Source organism: Dermochelys coriacea, chromosome 14 (genome assembly GCF_009764565.3).
Source record: "Dermochelys coriacea isolate rDerCor1 chromosome 14, rDerCor1.pri.v4, whole genome shotgun sequence".
Lineage (NCBI taxonomy): Eukaryota > Metazoa > Chordata > Testudines > Dermochelyidae > Dermochelys > Dermochelys coriacea.
The window spans coordinates 28,617,259-28,639,683 of NC_050081.1; the positions used below are offsets into that span (position 1 = coordinate 28,617,259).

At 49.2% G+C, this 22,425-nt stretch overlaps 1 protein-coding gene and 1 long non-coding RNA gene across 15 annotated transcripts in view; one reads left to right on the forward strand and one right to left on the reverse strand.

Moving 5' to 3' along the window:
- Positions 1 to 452: 452 nt before the first annotated feature.
- On the reverse strand, positions 453 to 9,843 carry LOC122456653. Of its 2 annotated transcripts, none has more exons than XR_006275641.1 (4): positions 9,726 to 9,843; positions 2,842 to 2,966; positions 2,473 to 2,495; positions 453 to 758 (listed from the first exon to the last, which is right to left on the reverse strand). It is a non-coding gene; the product is annotated as an uncharacterized LOC122456653 (long non-coding RNA). The 2 variants fall into 2 exon arrangements; XR_006275640.1 differs by having other exon boundaries at positions 9,660 to 9,837.
- LOC122455419 (zinc finger protein 436-like) overlaps positions 3,944 to 22,425 on the forward strand; it is a 37,635-nt gene continuing 19,153 nt past the window's right edge. Inside the window, exons 1-4 of one of the 13 annotated variants that reach the window (XM_043496927.1) lie at positions 3,944 to 4,134; positions 4,722 to 4,929; positions 19,156 to 19,269; positions 19,452 to 22,412. In XM_043496927.1, coding sequence (XP_043352862.1) covers positions 19,191 to 19,269; positions 19,452 to 20,683 — 1,311 coding nt within the window. In that variant the 5' untranslated portion in view covers positions 3,944 to 4,134; positions 4,722 to 4,929; positions 19,156 to 19,190 and the 3' untranslated portion in view covers positions 20,684 to 22,412. Of the gene's footprint in view, positions 4,135 to 4,721; positions 4,930 to 11,238; positions 11,589 to 16,991; positions 16,998 to 17,744; positions 17,834 to 17,999; positions 18,021 to 19,152; positions 19,270 to 19,448; positions 22,413 to 22,425 lie in introns of those variants that run through there. The other 12 variants (XM_043496926.1, XM_043496917.1, XM_043496923.1 and 9 more) reach the window with 12 other exon arrangements.

The following is a 22,425-nucleotide window of genomic DNA, read 5'->3' on the forward strand; positions in this document are numbered from 1 at the left end:
TGCGGTTGGAGAGGCTGAGTAGTACACACCATATCAGGCACAAGGAAGGAGGCCCTGAGGTAAGGGTGAAGTGGAGCTTGGGGAAGTGAGGGCTGCTGTGGGGAAAGTAGCCCAGGGAATTGTACATGTCATGTTTCTAAAAGTCAGCTACCATAGTTGATACTATTCATGTCCCTGGGCTGGAGCCCAGAGTAAAGGGTGGGCCCAGGCTCTTCCCCCCCCCACCTTTGCCCCCTGATTAATCAATGAGACTGGGAGACAACAGAGACTGTGCAAGGAAGGATAACTTCTCCTCATGTCCCCTGCTGGCTTATGATGAAAATGGCTCAGTAGACTGTGACCCTTGTCTCTAGAGAAAGAAGGGTTTCATGGAGGGTCACAGTGAGCCTCTGAGGCTAGCGAAATCCGCCAGGAAACGTGGGACCCACAGAGGCAAGGACAGAGCTTTGTCACAGAAGTTATGAAGTATTGCTGTGTGTGTGTTACTGAAATGAGGCAAATGGGAAATTCCCACAGCTAGCCTTTCAGTGGCAACAAAGGAGTAACTAACACTGACAAAACAGATTTACATCAGGACCAGCCAGACATGTTGATGGCCCATCAAGAAGAATCCATGCCCCCAGAGATTCCCTCAGATAGGGCACATTCACAATGGGGACTACTTAGCCATCATGTCATGCAAGGAGAAAATGTATAAATGAGGGTTGATGACATCACCTGGCTTCTCTCCTTCCCCATCTCAACATCTGGAAGATTGTCTGGAAGATAAAGATTTTGAACTGGGGAGACTGGTCCCAGGCTGAGGAGGAAATTCAGCCTGTGTCTTAAGAACCATAACCTATCTCCAACATCCAGTGGTGTAAGAAAAGCTGTTTGATTCAACTCTTGCTTCGTCTGTTAAAGTATAGAATTTAGATTATGATTCTGTATTTTTTTTCCTCAGGTCACCAACTTGAAGAGTTGGCCTGCAGAGTGAAGACTTTGCCTGTTCAGTGGTAGCAGATGACGGAACGAGGAGGAATGGTCTCAAGTTGCAGTGGGGGAGGTTTAGGTTGGATATTAGGAGAAACTGTTTCACTAGGAGGGTGGTGAAGCACTGGAATAGGTTACCTTGGGAGGTGGTAGAATCTCCTTCCTTCGAGGTTTTTAAGGTCAGGCTTGAAAAAGTCCTGGCTCGGATGATTTAGTTGGGATTGGCCCTGCTTTGAGCAGGGGGTTGGACTAGATGACCTCCTGAGGTCCCTTCCAACTCTGTTATTCTATGATTCTAAGGATGGCATGGTATGGTATTGCCACTTTATTTCTGCGCTGCTGTTGGCGGCGGCGCCTTCAGAGCTGGGCAGCTGGAGAGGAGTGGCTGCTAGCAGGGAGCCCAGCTCTGAAGGAAGAGCCGTTGCCAGCAGCAGTGTAGAAGTAAGGAAGGCCTGGTATGGTGTTGCCACCCTTACTTCTGTGCTGCTGCCTGCAAAGTTGGGCCCTCAGTCAACAGCTGCCACTCTCCAGCCACCCAGCTCTGAAGGCAGCAGCGCAGGTGTAAGGGTGGCATAGTATAGTATTGCTGCCCTTACTTCTGTGCTGGTACTGGTGGGGCGCTGCCTTCAGAACTGGGCACCCGGCCAACAGCCGCTGCTCTCTAGCCTCCCAGCTCTGAAGGCAGCACAGAAGTAAGGGTGGCAATTCTGTAACCCCCCTAAATGTGACCCCCCTGCAACTCCCTTTTGGGTCAGGACTCCCAATTTGAGAAACACTGGTCTCCCCCATGAAATCTGTGTAGTACAGGGTAAAAGCACATGAGACCAGATTTCACAGGGGGAGACCAGATTTCACGGTCCATGATGCATTTTTCATGGCTGTGAATTTGGTAAGGCCCTACTCATAGCTTAGGATCTTATTTTATAGCTGCTTCTCTATTACCTCAAGGCCTTCCTCTGAGGGCTTTCACTGGGCTCAGACACCCAAAAGCAGTAGCTCTTCCAAGTTATCCCAACACCTTGGCTGATCCATGAAAACGAGACTGGTCAATAAGCAGAGTCTAGTCCTCACTCCCAGGGGCAGGTCTCCAGACTCTGCAGCTAATGGTGCTGCCCAGAAAATTACAAGTAGCAATGGACTGACAGTGATCCACCTCACTCAAATTTGTGATAGCAAATTGCTCTGTCTGCCCAGTTACACCATCATGGAATGCTGAGACAGCACCACCTATCTCATCCTGGCATCCGCACAGCTCAAGAGACCTCAAAGGGCAGGAGGAGCACCTGCATCAAGGGCTTTCAGCTAGTCAAGGCTATGTCCACATGCTCACATCACATCATCTCTCCCTCTCTATATATCCAGATGCTCCAGAGGAAGAAAGAGATACCACAGGTGCTTTATAAATAACAAAAATAAATAGCCAGATCTCTGGTTTATGAAGGTTATTAGGGGTTGCATGTATTAAAGGATTGTGCTGTCTGAGAAAGGGAGAGTCCTTACCTGCTCAAGGTGATATTTTCATCCTGCACCAGATGAGAGAGGAAGAAAGTCAGGTTACATTGTAGGTTTTCCTTTTCTCATGTTAAGTAAAATCCTTCCCTTCCCTCTGGCCCTGCCTTTCTAATGGTTTCCAATGCATGGGGTCAGCCTGGCCATGGAGAGCGCCCCCTGCCCTGCTCGCTGCACCACAGGCCCTCTAATGCTATTCTGGGGCATTGGGGCCAGCCCTGACTGCGAGGGGCCTCCACATTGCATTAGAATCCAGGGGACAATTCTGAACAGACATTGGCAGCCCTAGAGGGCGTTGGGAGTCTCCCCAGAAGGGTTTGTCCCTTGGATCTGGGCTGTGACTCTGTGTTGCCATCTCACCTGCTGTCCTGGGTCTGGCTCCTTTTTCCTCTCTTCCCCCTCCTGCCATGTGCCATTCGTCTCCTCCGTCTCCTGCAGCTTCTGGAGGATCATCTGCTGCCATCCTGCAGGAAGGGGAGCAGGTGCTGCAAGGCAGATAGTGGGTTGTCAGAGGTGCCTGCTCAGGGGTCTTAGTGCTGCATTGGGGACACAGCTCTAGAGAAGTCCTAGGACACAGCTGAATAACCAGGGTGTTACCAGGGCTTCCCAACCTGCTTAAAACTGGGAGTTCAGATGCCCAAGGGCTACAGGGGAAGAACCTGGAAAGGATCTAGGGACCAATGGTGGATAAGCAATGTGAGCTCCCAGGGCGATGCTGTGGAGCAAAGGGCCAATGTGATCCTAGGATCTATCAACAGGGGCATAGTGAGAAGAAATAGGGAGGTGACTTTTACCTCTGCATCCATACTGCAAAATGACAGGGCTTGGACCCCAATGGGAACTGGGATCTGATCCATCCCCTAGCAGGGTGCTAGGACCCAGGATCTGAGAGCTGGCTGACCCTGGTCAGCAATTTGTATGTGGGTAGAATGGGGGCTTGCACTCTGCCCTTCATTAGAGGCCTGCCTTAGTGTACAATGTAGACACACCCTCATGGCCCCATGATGCCATGTGCCTAACCCAGACAGAGCCCAGGTGTGGGCTATTCAGCCCTGGGGTATGTAGGGCTGCCCCCACAGAAGTCATGGAGCCGGACGTGGCTAATGGGGTGATAGGGTCACCTGCCTCTTGCATCTCCCCATGGCATGGGAGGCTCAGCACAATCTCTAGGTCCCTCTTCAGAGTCTCCAGACACTGCTTGAAACTCCTGGAGGGGGAGGAAAGTCTGATTAGTGACCAGATCAATCCCACTGAGCATCGGAGGCAGAGCGGGTCCCTGGGATCTCCAGCTGGAGGTGTCATGCAAAGGACATCAGGGATGGTGTGACGGGGTGTGCATACCATGCACTGGACAAGAAAGGTTAACCCCACACTATGGACAGTGGAAGTCCTGCCCCTCGGACTTTGCTGGGCATGCTTCGACTGCTGCCTCAGTATAAAAGGGAGCAGCCAGCTCATTCTAGGCTGACTGCTGGAGGGGAAAGACTGTTAGTGGAGGTTCCAGCTGAAGAGCCATCACAGCCCTTGCCTGTAGGTGCTGGAATTTCTGAGAGTCAGACTGGAGGTCTGTGGCCAATGAAGCCCCAGGGAATCATCCGCGCTGAGGCACCTGGAGACCCCAACGCTAACTGGACTGCAGTTTCTGGAAGCATGGTAGGAAGTGACCCAGGAAGGGTGAGTGAGTGGTATCTCTCACCCAGGTCAAGTCAGCATGGTTTGGTGGGATTCCCTGCTTTCCCAGTGGTGGATCACTCTACCACTGTTAGGGCCCTGGGTTGGGGCCTGGTGGAGTTTAGTGGTCACAAGCTCCTCTGGTGATGGCCCCCCAGGTACTGGCCACTAGACAGCACTGCCCTGAATGCAAGGGCCACTGTAATTGACTCTGGCTGCCCTGTATCTATTATATTGACTCTGTCCCCTAGGCTGCACTGCCCTAACCCCAAGAGTGGCTGTAATTAACTCTGGCCATTGGGCTGCACTTCCCTGACCCAAAAGGCTGTCATATTGTCTCTGGCCTCTGGTCTGCTGCTTTCAGCCTAGAGCCTGTCAGGAAGGCTCTAACTGGGGTGGTATCCAACTCCACCATGCCCCAAAAGAAGGATGGGGAGTGCATACCACAAACAGATTGAAGAATATTACTTGCCCATTCTGTGCACTACCAGTTCCAATAGTGCAGCCTTAGTGTTGGACATCATCAGCTCTACTGAACTCACTGCCAGAATGTTTCCCTTTCTATGCAGCCTAAAGGAACCTTCAGAGGGAGACCCAATGCTAGGACTCAGGAGGTCTGGGTTTGGTTCCAGATAATTATCCTTCCTTAGGAAATTCAGACTCAGGGCAGGGACTGTTTCTCACTGTGTATCTGTGCAGTGCCTGGTGCAATGGGGCCCTGATCTCAGCTGGGCAGGGATTCTCTCACTATATCTGGGCAGTACCTGGCACAGGGAGGTAAGTGCTACTCTAACATGCATAACAAACTCTCCCATTGTTAGTTTCATGCCATGCTCTTGTTTATTCCCACCCTGCCAAACACCTCCCCCTCCTTGGTCTTTGCACCTCTTAGGGTCCTCATCCCCCTCAGCTGACACAGATTTTTGCTGGTTTACTCTTATTACAGTCGAATCCCTGCCACACCCTGGGTTTCACAGAACTAACATTGCTGCAGACCTTATATATGCACCTCCACCCCAGGATCACTTCTGTCCTGTAATGGGGAGGCCTCAAAGGGAAAGCTGAATGTGCAATGCAATTTGGGACAGCCCCTTAGAGAATGTCTATGCTGCAATTAGACACCCACAGCTGGCCTGTGCCACTGACTTGGGCTTGGACTAAGGGGCTGCAGCTCCAGTTCTGCAATCCCCCCCCTTGCAGGTCCTAGAACCTGGGCTCTAGACCTAGCCCAAATGTCTACACTGCAATTAAACAGCCCCTTAGCCTGAGCTAGCTTGTGTAACACTGACAGACCCTGGTCGTCAGCGGGCAGGATCGAAACTGGGACCTCTGGAGCTTAGTGCATGAGCCTCTACTGCATGAGCTAAAAGCCATATGGCACTTAGCGAAAGCTGTAGAGCAAACTCCTTAATCTCTCTCAGTGGTATTGGTGCCACTAGATGGGATAGATCATCACACCCAGGAGATGTGTGGGTTACATTTGCACAGGCCAGCCATGTGTTTTTAATTGCAGTGGTGACAACCTCAGAGCGAGTCTACACTAGAAAATTAGATTGACCAAGCCTCAGTGGTGTGAAAAATCCACTGAGCAACATAGGGCATGTCTACACTATAGCCATAAATTGACCTATGTTAGGTTGATTTACAGCCACCTCAAATTACTGTGGTTTTTCATGTCTACATTGCCCTCCTTCTGTCAGTGGTGCATGTCCTCACCAGGAACACTTCCACTGACCAAAGAGGGGCAACATGCGGGGGCTGAGAGCCAAGGCTCTCAGCACTGTGCAGCTCCACACCACAAGCCCAGCTGCCCCCTTGGGCTCTTGGCTCCCCGCTCCTGGCTGTCAACATGTGAGATCAGAGCCAGGTGAGCTCAAAGAGGGGAATCCAATCTCACTTCCCCACTGTGTGCTGGAAAGGGAACCAGGACAACAGTGCAGGGCGCTGATGTTTACACAAAGCCACAGGAGTAGCTAAGGGGCAGTTGGTCCCTGGCACTGAGGGACAATTTGAGGCCCAAGAGGAAGGAGTGGGGACCAGTGTGCAGTTTTGCTAGTTTCTGTTCCCAGTCTCTGACATGATTTGTGAACTGAATAGAAATGGGACTGAAACACAACCTCTACAAAATGTACCTAGGAAACAAAAAAGAGGATCAGAGCAGTGGCCGATCTAGCCTGGTATTTGCCCCTACACACACCTATCCCTCTCCTCACTGCCCCAGATCAGACCCATGGACCCATCCTGCCTGGTGTCCTGTCTGAGTGGCTAATGCAGAGCATTTCAGAGGAAGGAGCAAGAAACAAGACAAAAATAGGCAGTGGGGATGAAGGGGGTGGTGTGAAGGGACAGGAAGTTGTTTTTTTTGTTTTGTTTTGTTTTTTAAATCCTTCTCTTGTGCTGCTCTGAAAGGGCCACAATGCCGCAATGATTCATTTGTCTTAACTTTGATTTCACTGTAGTAAAGAAAAGCATGCAAGTGATTGTGAGATCAGAGCTGAAGGGCTTGTCTACACTACCGACACTTCAGTGGCACAGCTACAGCATTGAAGCTGTGTTATTGTAACACCATGCTGCAGAAACAGAAGGGTTTGTCACTAATTAATCCACCCCCTTAAGTGATGGTAGCTAAGTCGATGGATGAAGTCTACCATAAAACAAACTGTCTGTACAGTTGGGTAGGTCATCCTAACTACATCACACAGGGGGTGAGATTTTTCAGGAGTCCGAGTGATTTAGCTAGGTTAACCTAAGTTGTTTTTTTTTTGTTTGTTTGTTTGTTTTTTTAGATGTAGGCTTAAGTGTGTTTGTATAGTCCATGGCACCATGAGGCCCTGGCTTCTAGGTACTGCAGCAATTAGAGCTATCAAACAATTAATTGCATTTAATTGATTGAAAAAATGATTAATCTATTTTAATTGCTGTTAAATGGAAATCCCAAAATATTTAAATGGTAGCTTTCTAAATTTTCAAATATTGATTTCAGTTACACAGAATATGAAGTACAGTGCTCATTTTTTTTTTTCCCACAAATATTTGCACTGTAAAGATACATGCTTGGAAGCATGTTCTCTGGAACAGTGGTCCATGCTGAAGGGTTCTGCTTTATAACTATCCAAAGCAGAGCGGACTGATGCATGTTCATTTTCATCATCTGAATCAGATGCCACAGGCAGATGGTTGATTTTCTTTTTTTGGTGGTTTGGGTTCTGTAGTTGCTGCACAGAGTGTTGCTCTTAGACTTCTGAAAGCATGCTCCACACCTCATCCCCCTCAAATTTTGGCAGGCACTTCAGATTCTTAAACCTTGAGTCGAGTGCTGTAGCTATTGTTGAAATCTCACATTGGTACCTTCTTTGCATTTCGTCAAATCTGCAGTGAAAGTGTCAGAGCTAGATTAACTTTTTGTGGGCCCAGCACCAAACATTTGTGGGCCCCCTGGGAATGATTGTAAAAGGGGCTGGGGGCAAAAGCCCAGTGGGGCAGGAGCTAGGTCTGGTCCCTGGAGCAAGGGAGGGTGCCAGGGGTAAACTGCAAGCACAGCAGGGCTGCGGAGGGGTAAACAGGATTCTTCCACATCCCACCCCCTACCCACATAGGGAAGGTACTTACCTGGTTCTAGCCCATTCTTAGTCTCTCTGCACTGAGCTGCCCCTCCTCCCACCGCAGGGGGACAGGTTCTCTTCCAGCCCTCTGGGGTGGGTGTTGGGAGTGGGAGGAGCAGAGGCTAATGTGGTTACTCCTATAACTGGACTTTTAGTTTCCAGTCAGCACTGCTAACTGGACACTCAGGTCCCATTTTCTACTGGAGTTTCCAGTCTAAAACAGGATACCTGGCAACAGGGCTACCAGAAAAGCTTGAGGGTGGAGGTGAGGGGCAATCATTTTGAAAAGAGAGGACTAAGCCTTAAGCAGGAGCTGGCAGCATCAAGCTTCTGCCCCCATAGAAGAGAGCGCGGGGGGTGGGGGGCAGGTGCTGTGGAGAAGAACAGGCCAGGTGGGGCCTCTTTGGACTGTGGGCCCAGCGCCATGCTAAATCCAGTACTGGAAAGTGTTCTGAAAATGAACACCATGTGCTGGGTCACTAGCTGAGACTGCCATAACATGTTCTATATGGCAGAACACAGGTAAAACCACAGAGCAGGAGATGTACAATTCTCCCCAAAGGAGTTCAGCCACAAATTTAATTAAAGCATTTTTTTTTAAACAAGCATCAGCATGGAAACAGCTCCTCTGAAATGGTGGCTAAAGAATGAAGGGGCATACAAATGTTTTTAGCCTATCTGGCATGTAAATACCTTGCAATGCCAGCTACAAAAGTGCCATGTGAATGCCTCTTATTTTCTGGTGACGTAAATAAGAAGCAGGCTGCATCATCTCCCGTAAATGTAAACAAACTTGTTTGTCTGAGCAATTGGCTGAACAAGTAGGACTGAGTGGACTTGCAGCCTCTAAAATTTTAGATTGTTTTATTTGAGTGCAGGTTTTTTGTACGTAATTCTACATTTGTAAGTTCAACTTTCATGATAAAGTGATTGCAATACAGTACTTGTATTAGGTGAATTGAAAAATATTTTTACAATGTAAATACTTGTATCAAATATAAAGTGAGCACTGTACACTTTGTATTCTGTGTTGTAATTGAAATCTATATGTAGAAAAAACACCCAAAATTTTAAATTGGTATTGTTTAATGGTGCAATTAAAACTAATTTTTAATTGGGTTAATTTCTTTTGAATTAATCACTTGAGTTAACTGCAATTAACAGCAATATAAATATCAATCATTATATAAGGCCCAGTTCAGCAAACACATCAGCATGTGCTGCATGTGACTCCAGGAGCTGGGGGTGCAAGTCAAACTCTACATATGGTGAGACACAATAAAATCACAACAGTTGATAACATGATGCAGAAGGATCAATCCCAGCTGTCAACTGGGGAAAACATCTGTTTAACATGCAATCAAATGTAAATTAGTGGTTTTAGATTCCAAGGTCAAAAGGGACCACTGATCATCCAGACTGACTACCTGTATAACACAGACCAGATCCCCACCCAGAGATTTCTACATGCATGGTGAGCAGTCCTGGGGCTTTCCATAAGCCACACACAAGACATAAAAGCAAAGACTTAAGAAAATAAGAATGACCATACTGGTGTGGTGGATCATGGGTGTGATGGCACCACAGTTAATCTACCAGAAAGTCCTGGGACTCAAGATAGTGCTTCTTAATGGCCAGAGCCAATATAGTGGTCCTCAAGTGCAGGGCTATGTGGTCTAGGGGCCAAGGACCACAACCCAGGGGCAGTGACAGTCCTGGGGGGTGGGGGAGGGGGAGAGAAAGGATGGGACCTGAGCCCTCTCTGCTCCACCAGCTCCTGGCCCAGGGCCCTGCTAGTAGCAAATGTCTCTGCCACCCAGTCAGTGGGAAATCCATATCACAACAGGCAGATTCTGCTTTGTGGGAGGTTACAACACTCTTCCCCCTCCCTGGGCTACTTCCTACCCTGCTTCCTGAAGTCATGGTCCATATGACATTGGGGTCTCCAGGCCCTCAACAAAGGTAACTCACTGGGACTTTGACTAAGCCATAGACAACAAGTCTCTGGTCAGTTCTTGGGCTCTCCAGCTCCCACAGGCAAGAGTTGTACTGACTCCTGGGCTAGAGCCTTCACCAAGCATCCTTCCTCCTCAGCATTCAGCCTAGACTGAGCTAGTCTGCTCCCTTTTATACTCCAGCAACAGTTGGCGCATGGCCACCATGGTATGAGGGTCAGAACTTCCTCCACCCACAGTGTGGGATTAACCCATTCTCACCTAGTGAGGGGTATGCACACTCCATCACACTGGGCAGACCAATGGTCCATCCAGCTCAGTATCCTGTCTTCTGACAGTGACCAATGCCAGGTGCTTCAGAGGAAATGAACAGAACAGGTAATCAAGTGGTCCATTCTCAGCTTCTGGCAAACAGAGGCTAGGGACACCATGCCTGCCTATCCTGGTTACCAGCTATTGATGGACCTATCCTCCATGAATTTATCTAGTTCTTTTTTGAATCCTGTTGTAGTCTTGGCTTCACAACATCCTCTGGCAAGGAGTTCCATAGGTTGACTCTGCATTGTGTGAAGAAATACTTCCTTTTGTTTTTTAAACCTATTGCCTATAATTTCATTTGTTGTTCCCTAGCTCTTGTGTCATGTATTCCTTATTTACTTTTCCCACACCAATCATGATTTTATAGACCTCTATCATATCCCCCTAGTCATCCCTTTTCCAAGCTGAAAAGGCCCAGTTTTATTAATCTCTCCTCAAACGGAAGCTATTCCATATCCCTAATCACTTTTGTTGTCCTTTTCTGAACCTTTTCCAATTCAATTTTTTTTTTTGAGATGGGGTGACCACATCTGCATGCAGAATTCAAGATGTGGGTGTACCATGGATTTATATAGAGGCAATATGATATTTTCTGTCTTATTTATCCCTTTCTTAATGATTCCCAACATTCTGTTTGTTTTGTTAACTGCCGCTGCACAGAGTGGATATTTTCAGAGAACCATCCACAATGACGCCAACATCTTTCTTGAGTGTTAACAGCTAATTTAGACCCCATCATTTTATATGTATAATTGGGATTATGTTTTCCAATGTGTATTACTTTGCATTTATCAATATTGAATTTCATCTGCCATCTGCCCAGTCACCCAAGTTTGTGAGATCCCTTTGTAATTCTTCACAGTCGGGGACTTAACTAGCTTGAGTAGTTTTGTATTATCTGCAAATTTTGCCACCTCAGGTGCACTTGCTTATTCACATGCTTAACTGTAATGCAGGATGGGAAGTCAGCAGGACCCTTACCTAAAACTTGATTGTCTTTGTCCCATGGTGGAATTTTAAAATATAGGTACATATGTAATGCCGGTTACAGCAATCCTTTTTAGAAAGCTCATATTTGGATCATGGTACACAACCATCTTCAGTCACGCTACGGATGGAAAATTTCACAACCTGAAAAGAGAAGAATCCTTTTTTTTTTTTTTTTTGTTTCCCTCCTAATTTCCAAATTGGTTTGTAACTGCTCAGGTGCAGGCAGGGCTCTGGCCGCATTCCTGCCATGCAGCAGGTCTGGGCCCAGGGCTCCTGAGCTGTGGCCACCAGAGGGCTCTCTGGCTACTGGAAGGAAGGGAAGATGCTGGTGACTGCGATCTCTATGCTGAGCAGATCCGGGGTTGAGCTTCCTGGGTCACAGCTGCTGCTTCATCTGTAGTGTCCAAAAGCCAGACTGAGCCGCTGCCGCCCAGCGGGGTGTGTGCAGAGAGAGCCCTTCCCTAACGTCCCTCTGTGCCCAGGCGGGGGGACTGTCTCTGGGGGCTGGAACCAGCCCCGGGCTCTGCCGCCACCAGCTCCTGAGCCGGAGCCGGAGCCGGAGCCTGGGCAGGTGAGGGGAGAGACCTGGGGGTGGGCATAGGGTGACCAGACCTCCTAATATTTGGCCTGTCCCAAGATATTAGGGGTTTTCTCTTGTATGGGTAGCTCTGTCCATTGTCTTCCCCCCGCGCCCCTCCCCAAACAAGTGTCTCCGTTTTTCACACTTGGTATCTAATCACCCTAGATGGGCAGGGAAGTAACTGCACAAACGGCCCCTCCTGTCTGCGAGTCCCGGAGCTGCTCCCCTGGGCGCCTGCAGGAGCCGAGCCAGCGCCGGGAGAGCGACCGGCCGGGGCCGGGCCAGGGCCCGAGGGGGGCAGGAGGGAGAGGGGGGCAGAGACTGGCAGGGGCAGCCGGAGCAATCAGTGGGGAGGGAGGTTCCCGGCTCCCAGCGCTGCCCAGCCCCGGTCCCTGCAGCGCCCCGGGCGGATTGACTTTCCTGGACAAGATGAGGAGCAGGGAGAGGAAAAGGCAGTTCCTGCCTCTGCCTAGTCCACACACTGCTGGGGGGATGCGCTGCCTTGGGGACAGTGTCAGGGGGATTCCCCCAAAGCAGCTCCTTGGATTCTGCTCTTTTTCTAGCTCTTGGCTCAGAGTCTATTACTGTTAAAATGTCGGTGGGTGGGTGGGTTTAGGCCGGGTCTGTGCAGAACGAAGTGACCGTTCTGCAATGAGCTCTGTGGGGTATTGCACTTGGATCTCTGTGCACTGTGCCTGCATTGGGGATGAGAGCTTTTGTCTGCGAGGTGTTCTTTGTTGTTGGGCTTTAGTGAAAGAGGCCTTGCGAGAAGCAGATTGGAGATGAAGTAAGGTTTGACTTAGTCGCAGGGAGTAACATCATGGCATGGCATGACTGTTTGTTATGGTTGTATTAGTCAGGAATGGCAAAGCTCTGAGCAATCGACTTTGCCAGCTCAGCCTCTAGAAATATAGTGGCAGGATGACTGTTTTTTGTACATACTCCATACCTAGAATGTTAATACTACAAAATATCAAAGGAATACAGTATTGTTGACTCAAAATGCTAAAAAGTCATGTACCACAGTCCAAAAAGATGGATTTAAAAATCGTTTTTTAAAAAAAAAGGAAAAAAAGAGAGAAATAAAAAGAATCCAATGCATACGAATCTTTTGCTTTTCAAGCCTTTAAAGGGTTGTGTTTTCTCTTCAACCACAAGGGCTGGAAACTAGCAAGAAAGCAAGCTAGCTAGCTGAGATTTACAAGGGAGCACAAGACTCCGGGAGCTGAGGCCGTATGATGTACTCTAAATATTGTGAGACTCGCAGTAATATCACCAGAGTTGATAACAAGATGCAGAAGGATCGACCCCCACTCTCACTTGGAAGAACTTGTGTTTTCTAACCCGTGACCAGTTTGTAGTGGTTTGATATAGTTACAGTAAATATTTCTTATCACCGATTTTAAGGCCGGAAGGGACCATTGTGATCATCTGTCCTGTCCTCCTGCATCACACAAACCAGGGCTCCTCACCCGGTGATCCCTACATCCAGCCCGGCCAGCTGGCATTCTGTTCTGATGCCTAACTGTGATCACACTCGTCTCATTTCCTGTTTGAATTTACCGATTCCCAAGTCCAGCCATTGGATCTTGTTTTGTTTTTGTCTGCTCAACAGCAGAGCTTTGTAGTCTTGGACAGCTTCTCCCTGCATAGATACCATCATCAATCCCCCTGTTTTAAGAAGCAGTTTTTAACTGTCAGTGTAATTATCTGTGGGAACCAATTACCTAGGGAATAGATTATCCGTTGCTTAGAGTCTCCAAGGGCTAAAGCCATAAAGGGACTAGACACCACATTGGAACCAGTGCTTAAAGTGTGTGTGCATGCAGGGGGAGTGAAGCGTCTCGAGGAGTTGCAGACCTGGCAAAAGGTGTGGGGTTTTTTTTCATAAGTTTTAAGGTCAGAAGGGACCATTGTGGTGATCTAGTCTGACCTCCTGGACATAAGGTGACCGGATAGCAAGTGTAAAAAATCAGGACAGGGGATGGGGAGTAATAGCCCACAAAATCGGGACTGTCCCTATAAAACTGGGACATCTGGTCACCCTACCTGCACAGCATAGGCTAGAGAATTGCCCCCAACTAATTCCTAGAGCAGATCTTTTAGAAAAATACCCAGTCTTGATTTAAAAATGGTCAGGGATGGAGAATCCACCACAACTCTTGGTAAGTTGTTCCAGTGCTTAATTACACTCACTGTTAAAAATGTACACCTTATTTCCAGTCTGTGGGTCTCTAGCTTCAACTTCCAGCCATTGGTTCATGTTAGACTTTTCTCTGCTCATTATTAAATATTTGTGATATACCTTGACTTCAGCAAAGCTTTTGAGATAGTCTCCCACAGCATTCTTGCCAGCAAGTTAAAGAAGTATGAATTGGATGAATGGACTATAGGGTGGATAGAAAGCTGGCTAAATCATCAGGCTCAACGGATAAAGATCAATGGTTCGGTGTCTAGTTGGCAGCCAGTATCAATCGGTGTGCCCCAAGGGTCGGTCCTGGAGCCGGTTTTGTTCAACATCTTCATTAATGACCTGTATGATGGGGTGGATTACACCCTCAAGAAGTTTGCGGATGATGCTAAGTTGTGGGGAGAGATGTATGTATATTGGAGGGTAGAAATAAGGTCCAGAGTGACCTAGACAGATTGGAGGATTGGGCCAAAAGAAATCTGATGAAGTTCAACAAGGACAAGTGCAGAGTCTTGCACTTAGGATGGAAGAATCCCATGCACAGCTACAGGCTGGGGACTGACTGGCTAAGAAAAAGACCTGGAGATTACAGTGGATGAGAAGCTGGATATGAGTCAACAGTGTACCCTTGTTGCCAAGAAGGCTAATGGCATATTAGGCTGCATTAGTAAGAGCATTGCCAGCAGATCGAAGGAAGTGATTATTCCCCTTGATGGCACTAGTGAGGCCACATTTGAAGTACTGCGTCCAGTTTTGGGTCCCCCATGACAAAAAGGATGTGGACAAATTGGAGAGTGTCCAATGGAGGGCATGATTAGGGGGCTGGGGCAGATGACTTGTGAGGAGAGGCTGAGGAAACTGGGCTTATTTAGTCCACAGAAGAGAAGACTGAGGGGGGATTCGATAGCAGCCTTCAACTTTCAAGGAGGGTGCCAAAGAGGATGGAGCTAGGCGGTTCTCAGTGGTGGCAGATATTAGAACAAGGAGCAATAATCTCAAATTGCAGTGGGGGAGGTCTAGGTTGGATATTAGGAAAAACTATTTCACTAGGAGGGTGGTGAAGCACTGGAATGGGTTATCTAGGGAGATGGTGGAATCTCCATTCTTAGAGGTTTTTAAGGCTCAGCTTGACAAAGCCCTGTCTGGGATGATTTAGCTGGGGTTGGTCCTGCCTTGAGCAGGGGGTTGGACTAGATGACCTCCTGAGGTCTCTTCCAACCCTAATCTTCTATGACTCTATTTGTTCCCCATGTAGATACTTTATAGACTGTAATCACATCACCCCTTCACCTTCTCTTTGTTAGACTCAAAGAGCTCAGTCTATTTAGCTTATCACCGTAAGGCAGGTTTTCTAATCCTTTAATCATTGTCATTGCTCTGCTCTGAACCTCCTCTAATTTATCAACATCCTTATTGAATTGTGGACCCCGAACTGGACACAGGATTCCAGCAGCTTAATGAAGCTGGGTCTCTGAGCGACACTTTTGAGCGCTGTCTTACCCAAAGCTGCTGTTCCCAGGTTACTTTAGGCCTCCCATGTTTCTCAGACCACTTTCCACCTGGGTTGCCATGCCTGACATGCAGATGCCCTGCTGCCTAGTGGAAGGCACAGGCCTGAGTTAGGTACCTGTACAATGAATGGGGAGAGTAAGGCAACTAGGAACAGGCTCTGCTAGCAGGGAAACCAGTCTGAGCTAGCCGATAGGAAATGCTGAGAAGAGGGGTAAATCCTCAGCCCTGTCCCTCTAGGGGACACCTAGGTGCCTAAGTCCTCCCCCTCCCTCTGCTCAGGATTCACAGCTGTGAGCCCTCACCTGTCTTTCAAAATATTGAGGAATGGTGCCTCTTCTTACTCTCTAGCTGAGGGATTGGAGCACTCAGGCAAGGTGAGAGAACTGAGCCTGGGTCGCCTGTCTCTGCCTGGTGGGGAAGCATAGACTTTAATTAGGGTTTCCTGCCTCTCAGGGGAGTGCTCTGGCCATGGGGCATTCTGGCCAGTGGGCTCTCCATCTCGCCTGTTGCAGCTGCTCCACCGTGCATCATGATTTAAATATTAATTGGGACAGCGAGAGGGTGAGAGAGACTCTGCAGTCCAGTGATTAGTGTTCTCATGTGGGAAACCCAGGTTCCAGTCCCCCTGCTCCGGGTGCAAAGATGCTACGGTAATGGAGAGCCTGACATGGTGTTTGAGCTGTGTGTGGGACAGGCAAGGCCGTGTTTTACAGCTGCTATACAGAAAGAAGCATCAAGAATTAGACCAAGCCTGGGTGCAAGGACCTAGGGAGACTGTTCAGCCCATGTCAGTCTCCCCACACTCCTCCCAGCTCCTCTCCTGACCTCAGCATTTCTCAACAGCCAGCTGGCTCCCAATCCCCCCATTTCCCTAACTGTCTCCCAGTCTCCTTGAGCAGTCCCAGATTCTCTCCCTCCACATCCAGTCCTTGTGCCAATCTGCTCCTTCCCCCCTCCCACCCCGGTCTGCCTTTGCACCAACTGCATTCTAATCATTCAGCTTCTTCCGTGGTGCTGCAGGGGTGCCTACAGGGGGTCACTGAGAGTGTAGGGGAGACAGGCTCCCTGCTCTCAGTTCTGGTGCCCAGCCCCGCCATAGTTTGGAGCAGCAGTTGCAGGGAGAGTCAGTTGGAGTGTCACAAACTGCTGCCTGTTCCAGTTTGCTACTGGTATGAATATCTGACACAGCTGGTGTATCATTCTGTGCTACCCTGTTAGAATTTTTCTACCTCCATCCCCTGGGGCCAGTGGTAGCAAATTCTGGTGTATGGGGGTCTCCCTGTCACAATTTGCTACTCCTCACCTTTCCCTGGCCCTGTGTGCTTGCAATGGTTGTTTTGGATTACATTTGCCCTAACTCTGGCCCTCTGAGCTGGCCCGACCTGCTGGAGTGGGTTCAATAACATTGCTGCCATACAAAGGAGATGTGAAGGAGACCGAGAGACATTGGGTTGTATTCCATGGATTTGTAGTCCAGCATGCACCCCACCTGAATGTTGCATTAGATGCAGCTGCACTGACTGGTGGAGGGGTTAACTGGAGTAGACTGGCAGAGTTGTCACTGATAGGAGGAGGGGTGCACGACTTGTACCCAGAGGGATCAGTTATGCCTCGTGTCAGTGCTGAGTTCTGTAGGTTGGGTTAGAAGCAGCGCACAAGGGTTTCTTCTTGCCGTGGGGATGGTCAGCAGGCTGCTGGCATACATGGCAGTGGGCTCCAGGGATTAGTGAGGCATACGGGAGCTGGGAGGAGACAGGGCTTGTTCAGTTGCTCTCTGGGGATGATGCATAAACAGTCTGGCCAGCACTAGGAGCAGGGAGGGGCTTGAATATGCTCAGTGAGGACAAAATCATCAGTAATTTTAGCAGCTAAAACCGAAGAAGCCTCTGCTGACCATGTGGAAACGGTATTTTTTCAAAGGCATATACATTAGCCAAATGCGGGTTTCCTGGGCATGGCAAACCCCCCTCCCCCCAACACACACGCTGCATTACAACACCTGCTCTGAAGCATGGGGAGTGCTCGAGCTTTTCAAAGAAAAGGACATCCAAATTTTTCAGCATGGGCAAAACTACTTATTTTTCCCTAGCCTCAATCTCAGAAATGGCTGGATTGTTTGGCTGAAATTTTCCCAGCTATTTCAGCCTGAGGCAGAGACCTGGCATGGAAAAGTTCAGGCCAAACAGTTTACGTTTGGCAAAGTTATAAGCCACAGAAAACAGTTTCTTATAATAGGATGTGCTGGGCAATCTTAATAATAGGTGGTGCTGTCAGCCCAGCTTATAATGTGATAGCCTGCCGCTCCCCTGTATAGGTGTGCTTGGGTGGCTGGAGACTGAATGTTCGGTGAGCTTCATTCCTGTATCCACAGAAAGACCCTGGGGGGAATCTGGGTGAGAAATGGGTGAAAGCCACTTCTGAAACCTCCCTTCTCACCCTGACAGGCTGCAGGATAAAATCCCGGTTTCACTCCAGATCAAACCACCTGCCCGGAGGTCAGGGACGGGAAATGGCTGCAGAGCATCTGGCTCAGGTAGGGGATGGGTCAGGGGCTGCTGCTGGGGGACGGGGGGAACAATTTAATCTGAAAGAACAGAAGGTGCTGAGAAAGGAATGTATTTAATATGGGGCACTCAGGGCACCAGTGACTGAGCAGGTGGGACTGTGGCTCACTGAGTGGGGGATTCTTGCTGTTCCAGGAGCCAGTGACCTTTGAGGAGGTATGTGTGTATTTCAACGAGTGGCAGTGGGCTCTGATGGACCCAGGTCAGACAGCCCTTTACAGGGATGTCACGGGGAAGGGTTTCTGTCCCCTCAGGTATTAGAAGCAGCTGGCTTGGGTTCTACTCGGAGTACTTTTCCACTCCCTAAGGTTTCATAGGGATCAGCCTCAAAGTGTGTGCGTGTGCGTGCATGCACGTGTATTAAAAGAGTGACTGTACCTTTCACTCCCCTTCCCCTGGGAGAGGAGATTCAAGGACACACCAGTGGTTAGAGCTGGTCAAAAAAATTTGCAACTGAACAGTTTTAAGTCAAAAAATGCCATTACATCAAAATCAAAATGTCTTACCAGAAAATGTCCATTTCAATGAGAGAAAGTCAAGCAGTTTCATTTTGACCTCTCATTTGCACTTTTATATTATAGGCATATGTAAATTTTAATATTGTATTATATTAGAGAATATTATGTGTGTCCCCTGTTCTGGTGCCCACAATTCAAGAAGGATGTTGATAAATTGAAGAGGGCTCAGAGAAGAACCACAAGAATGACTTAATTATTAAAAAACCTGCCTTATTGTGATAGACTCAAGGAGCTCAGAGAAGAGAAGGTGAAAGGGTGGCTTGATCACAGTCTAGAAGTACCTAGCAAATTTTTAATAATGAGCTCTTCATTCTAGCAGAGCAGGGTCTAACATAATCCATTGGCTGGAAGCTGAAGCTAGACAAATTCAGACTAGATATAAGGCGTACGTTTTAACAGTGAGTAATTAAGCATTGGAACAATTTACCAAGGTTCATGGTGCATTCTCCATCACTGGGAATTTTAAAACGAGGATTGGGTGTTTTTCCAACAGCTCTGCTATAGGAATTATTTGGGGCAGTTCTCTGGCCTGTGTTATACAAGAGGTCAGACTAGATGATCACAGTGGTCCCTTCTGGCTTCGGAACCTTTGAATCTGTGATAGTGACACAAGACATCCCTCAGCAGACATCTGACTTTCCCAGAGCGTGTCCATGGACCTTTTCTCCCAACTTCCCAGCACAGAGATAGGGTTAAAATCACGTCTCTATAATAAATATTCTCTGTCTATGTCGCAAGCCCTGATCCTGCCTGTTCTCTTTTCCCCCAAGCAGGATTTCCAATCCCTGAGCCCAATGTGATCTCCTGAATGGAGCAGAGGAAAGAGCTGTGGGCCCCAAATCTGCAGGACTCTGAGGAACCGAAGCTTCTGAGGGATGTCCGCACAGGTGAGGAATTGGTTACATCAGCCAGGAAAACATTGCAGTGGGAAGGATGGTTTGTGGCCAAGGAACTGTCACTTGATTTTTCTCTCTCTCCCGTAGTTATTTGGGTTTCTTCCTCCGTCTCTGAGGTTCCCTTTCCTCCTGGCACAGGGAGTGACTCCTGTCTGGATTCTTTGTCCCAACAGGTGACAGTACGGGGAGTGAGAGCGAGGAGGAGACCCCTCAGCAGAAAGGTCCTGAACCAGTGGAACCACATGGGGCGGTATCGGGAACAGCCAAAGGGGATGTTTCCCAGAGTCCTGAGCAGGGAAACCCGCGAGGGACAGGGAAGAGCAGATCCTCCTACCCGGGCAGAGGTGTCAATCAGCTCAAAGACGTCGGGGAGCGGCCCTACCGGTGCGAGGACTGTGGGAAAAGCTTTAGCAGCAGTTCAGCCCTCATCATCCACCGGCGGATCCACACTGGGGAGAGACCCTACAAGTGCCCCGAGTGTGGGAACAGCTTCAACCAGAACTCGGCGCTGATTGCACACCGGCGTATCCACACCGGCGAGAAGCCGTACGAGTGCCCCGACTGCGGGAAGTGCTTCAGCCACGGCTCCACCCTCATCAAGCACCAGCGCACCCATACAGGCGAGAAGCCCTACCGGTGTGAGGAGTGCGGGAAGTGCTTCAGCATCCGCTCGACCCACGTGCGGCACCAGAAGACCCACACGGGTGAGCGGCCCTACGTCTGCGGGGAGTGTGGCAAGAGCTTCAGTGACAGTTCCTATTTCGTGCAGCACCAACGGGTCCACATGGGTGACATGCCCTACGCCTGCCGGGACTGCGGAAAGAACTTCATCTGGAGCTCGGCCCTGCTCCGGCACCGGCGCATCCACACCGGTGAGAAGCCCTACATCTGTGGCGACTGCGGGAAGAGCTTCAGCGAGAACTCCACCCTGCTGCGGCATCGGCGCATCCACACAGGCGAGAAGCACTACAAGTGCACACAGTGCGGGAAGAGCTTCAATGACAGCTCCTCCCTCATGCGGCACCAGCGCGTCCACACCGGGGAGCGTCCCTACCAGTGCCCCCAGTGCAGCAAGAGCTTCGTGGATAGCTCCACCCTCATCTGCCACCAGCGCACCCATACTGGCGAGCGCCCCTACACCTGCCCCGACTGCGGCAAGAGCTTCACCGAGAGCTCCACCCTCATCACCCACCATCGTGTGCACACGGGCGAGCGGCCCTACACCTGCCCCGACTGTGGCAAGAGCTTCAGCCAGAGCTCCAACCTTGTCACCCACCAGCGCATCCACACTGGCGAGCGCCCCTATGCCTGCGCCCAGTGCGGGAAGAGCTTCTACCGCAGCTCGGACCTCATCCGACACCACAGGACCCATACCGGGGAGAAGCGCTACAGGTGCCCAACCTAGATCCAGCTGAGCTGCTCTGGGTATCAGAAGGGACCTGGCTCCCTGCAAGGATAGATGATCTTGTGGCCAGCATACACAGCTGCCTGCGTGAGCAATCCAGACAGAGGGCACATGGTGGGTGAAACATCTGCATGTGCCAGGGCTCTGTTTTCACAGGTGTATGTGTGAGCCCTTTTGGACAGAGGGCATATGGTGCATGAGTCGTCTGCCGAGACACCGTTCTCTCCTTCACCTTCTTCTGAGAGTTCACCCTCGAGTTTGTGCAAGTGAATTTGCCTTTGATGCCTCCTTATTGACTTTTTGTTATCGGTAACAGAGTCAACTCAGGAATCACTTTGGTTAATATTTTTCCATCCCAGCCTTTTGCATAAGTTAGTTTTCTGAAGTTCAATAATAAGTTAGTGGGATTTTGTTGTTTTTTTCAAAAAGTAGTAAAGAGCCCTTGTCACTGTGACCCGTGGGGAGAGAGAGACCAGGCCGAAAGGTGGCAGTTTTGCTGTCGATGCTGACGTATAGTGTTTTGTGTGTGAGTCCTTGGACAAGGGATACATGAGGCCTGAACTCTTTTTTGATGTGTAGAATTTGAGGCCCTTTTCCTTCACACATCTTTGCATGCCAGAGGGTTTGAGCAGGGCAAGCTTTCACAGTCAATAAGCTCCTGTGGGTGTTGGATTTTGGCACTAAGAAAGGGGTTCCCCTTGGCCGTATCACTAGGGCTATCACTCCACCCCATCCCCCAAGACAAAAACAACATACAGCCTCTGGGCCACACTCCCAGCCAGCTGACACAGTTCCTGGAACACTTCTCAGATCCTCATGGGGGTTGGAAGCTCAACCCGTATGGTGCCTCTGAGACCTGTGTTGGTCTGTGCTGAGCTCTCCAATCATTGCTCGGACTGTGGGGGCTAGGAGAATGCATTGCATTGCTCTCATGTCCGGATGGTGGGGACTAGGCGTTAGCTCTTCTGTGCTGGAGGCTTCTCACTGCCTACAGCATCGTGCAGATATGCCCTTATGGGCTGAGTATTATTTAGCAGGGCTGGGCTGGTGCATGTAACCTTTGGACTGAGGAGGAAACTTCAGCACATAGGGCCAGATTTCTAAAGGTATTTAGGCACCTAATAGGATTTTCAAAAGCCTCTAGGCACCCAGCACCCATTGACATCAATGAATTTCAGGTGCCTAGGCTTGCATGTTCATGGCCTGCAGGGTCAAGTCAATGCATATGAGTGCCTAGCTCCTTTGGAGGCCCTAGCTATAATTCCTCTCTGCACAGAGGGCCAGCACAAAGTCTATGCACTAATCTAAGCACTGATGTCTGCAGCTGAAATCAAACGTGATATGCTGATTCTCCAGTGCCTAGCAAGGGCTAATCTCCGAGGATCTAACCCCATCTCTGTGTAACTTAGAGCCGCTATCTGCTGTAACAGGGATCCAGAGAGAAGACCCCAAGGTTACTTCCAATAGGGACAGAGGAGTGGGAGCTTAGAAAGGAGCAGAGTTAGGAGACTTCATCCCATGAAGTTTTATGGGCCACAGCACCCACAAGCAGGGCCAGATTTTCTGACTAGCTCAGTGCATGGGATGGTCTACATACAAGCTGAATGCTGTTGTAGATCTGGCCGCTTGTTATGTAAGTAGCAAATGATAGCAAAAAATAACTCCCAGGGTTATTAGGGGTTTTTTAAAATAAAAAAGGTACCCAATAAAAAATGTGGAAACAATGAAACACTCAGCTCACG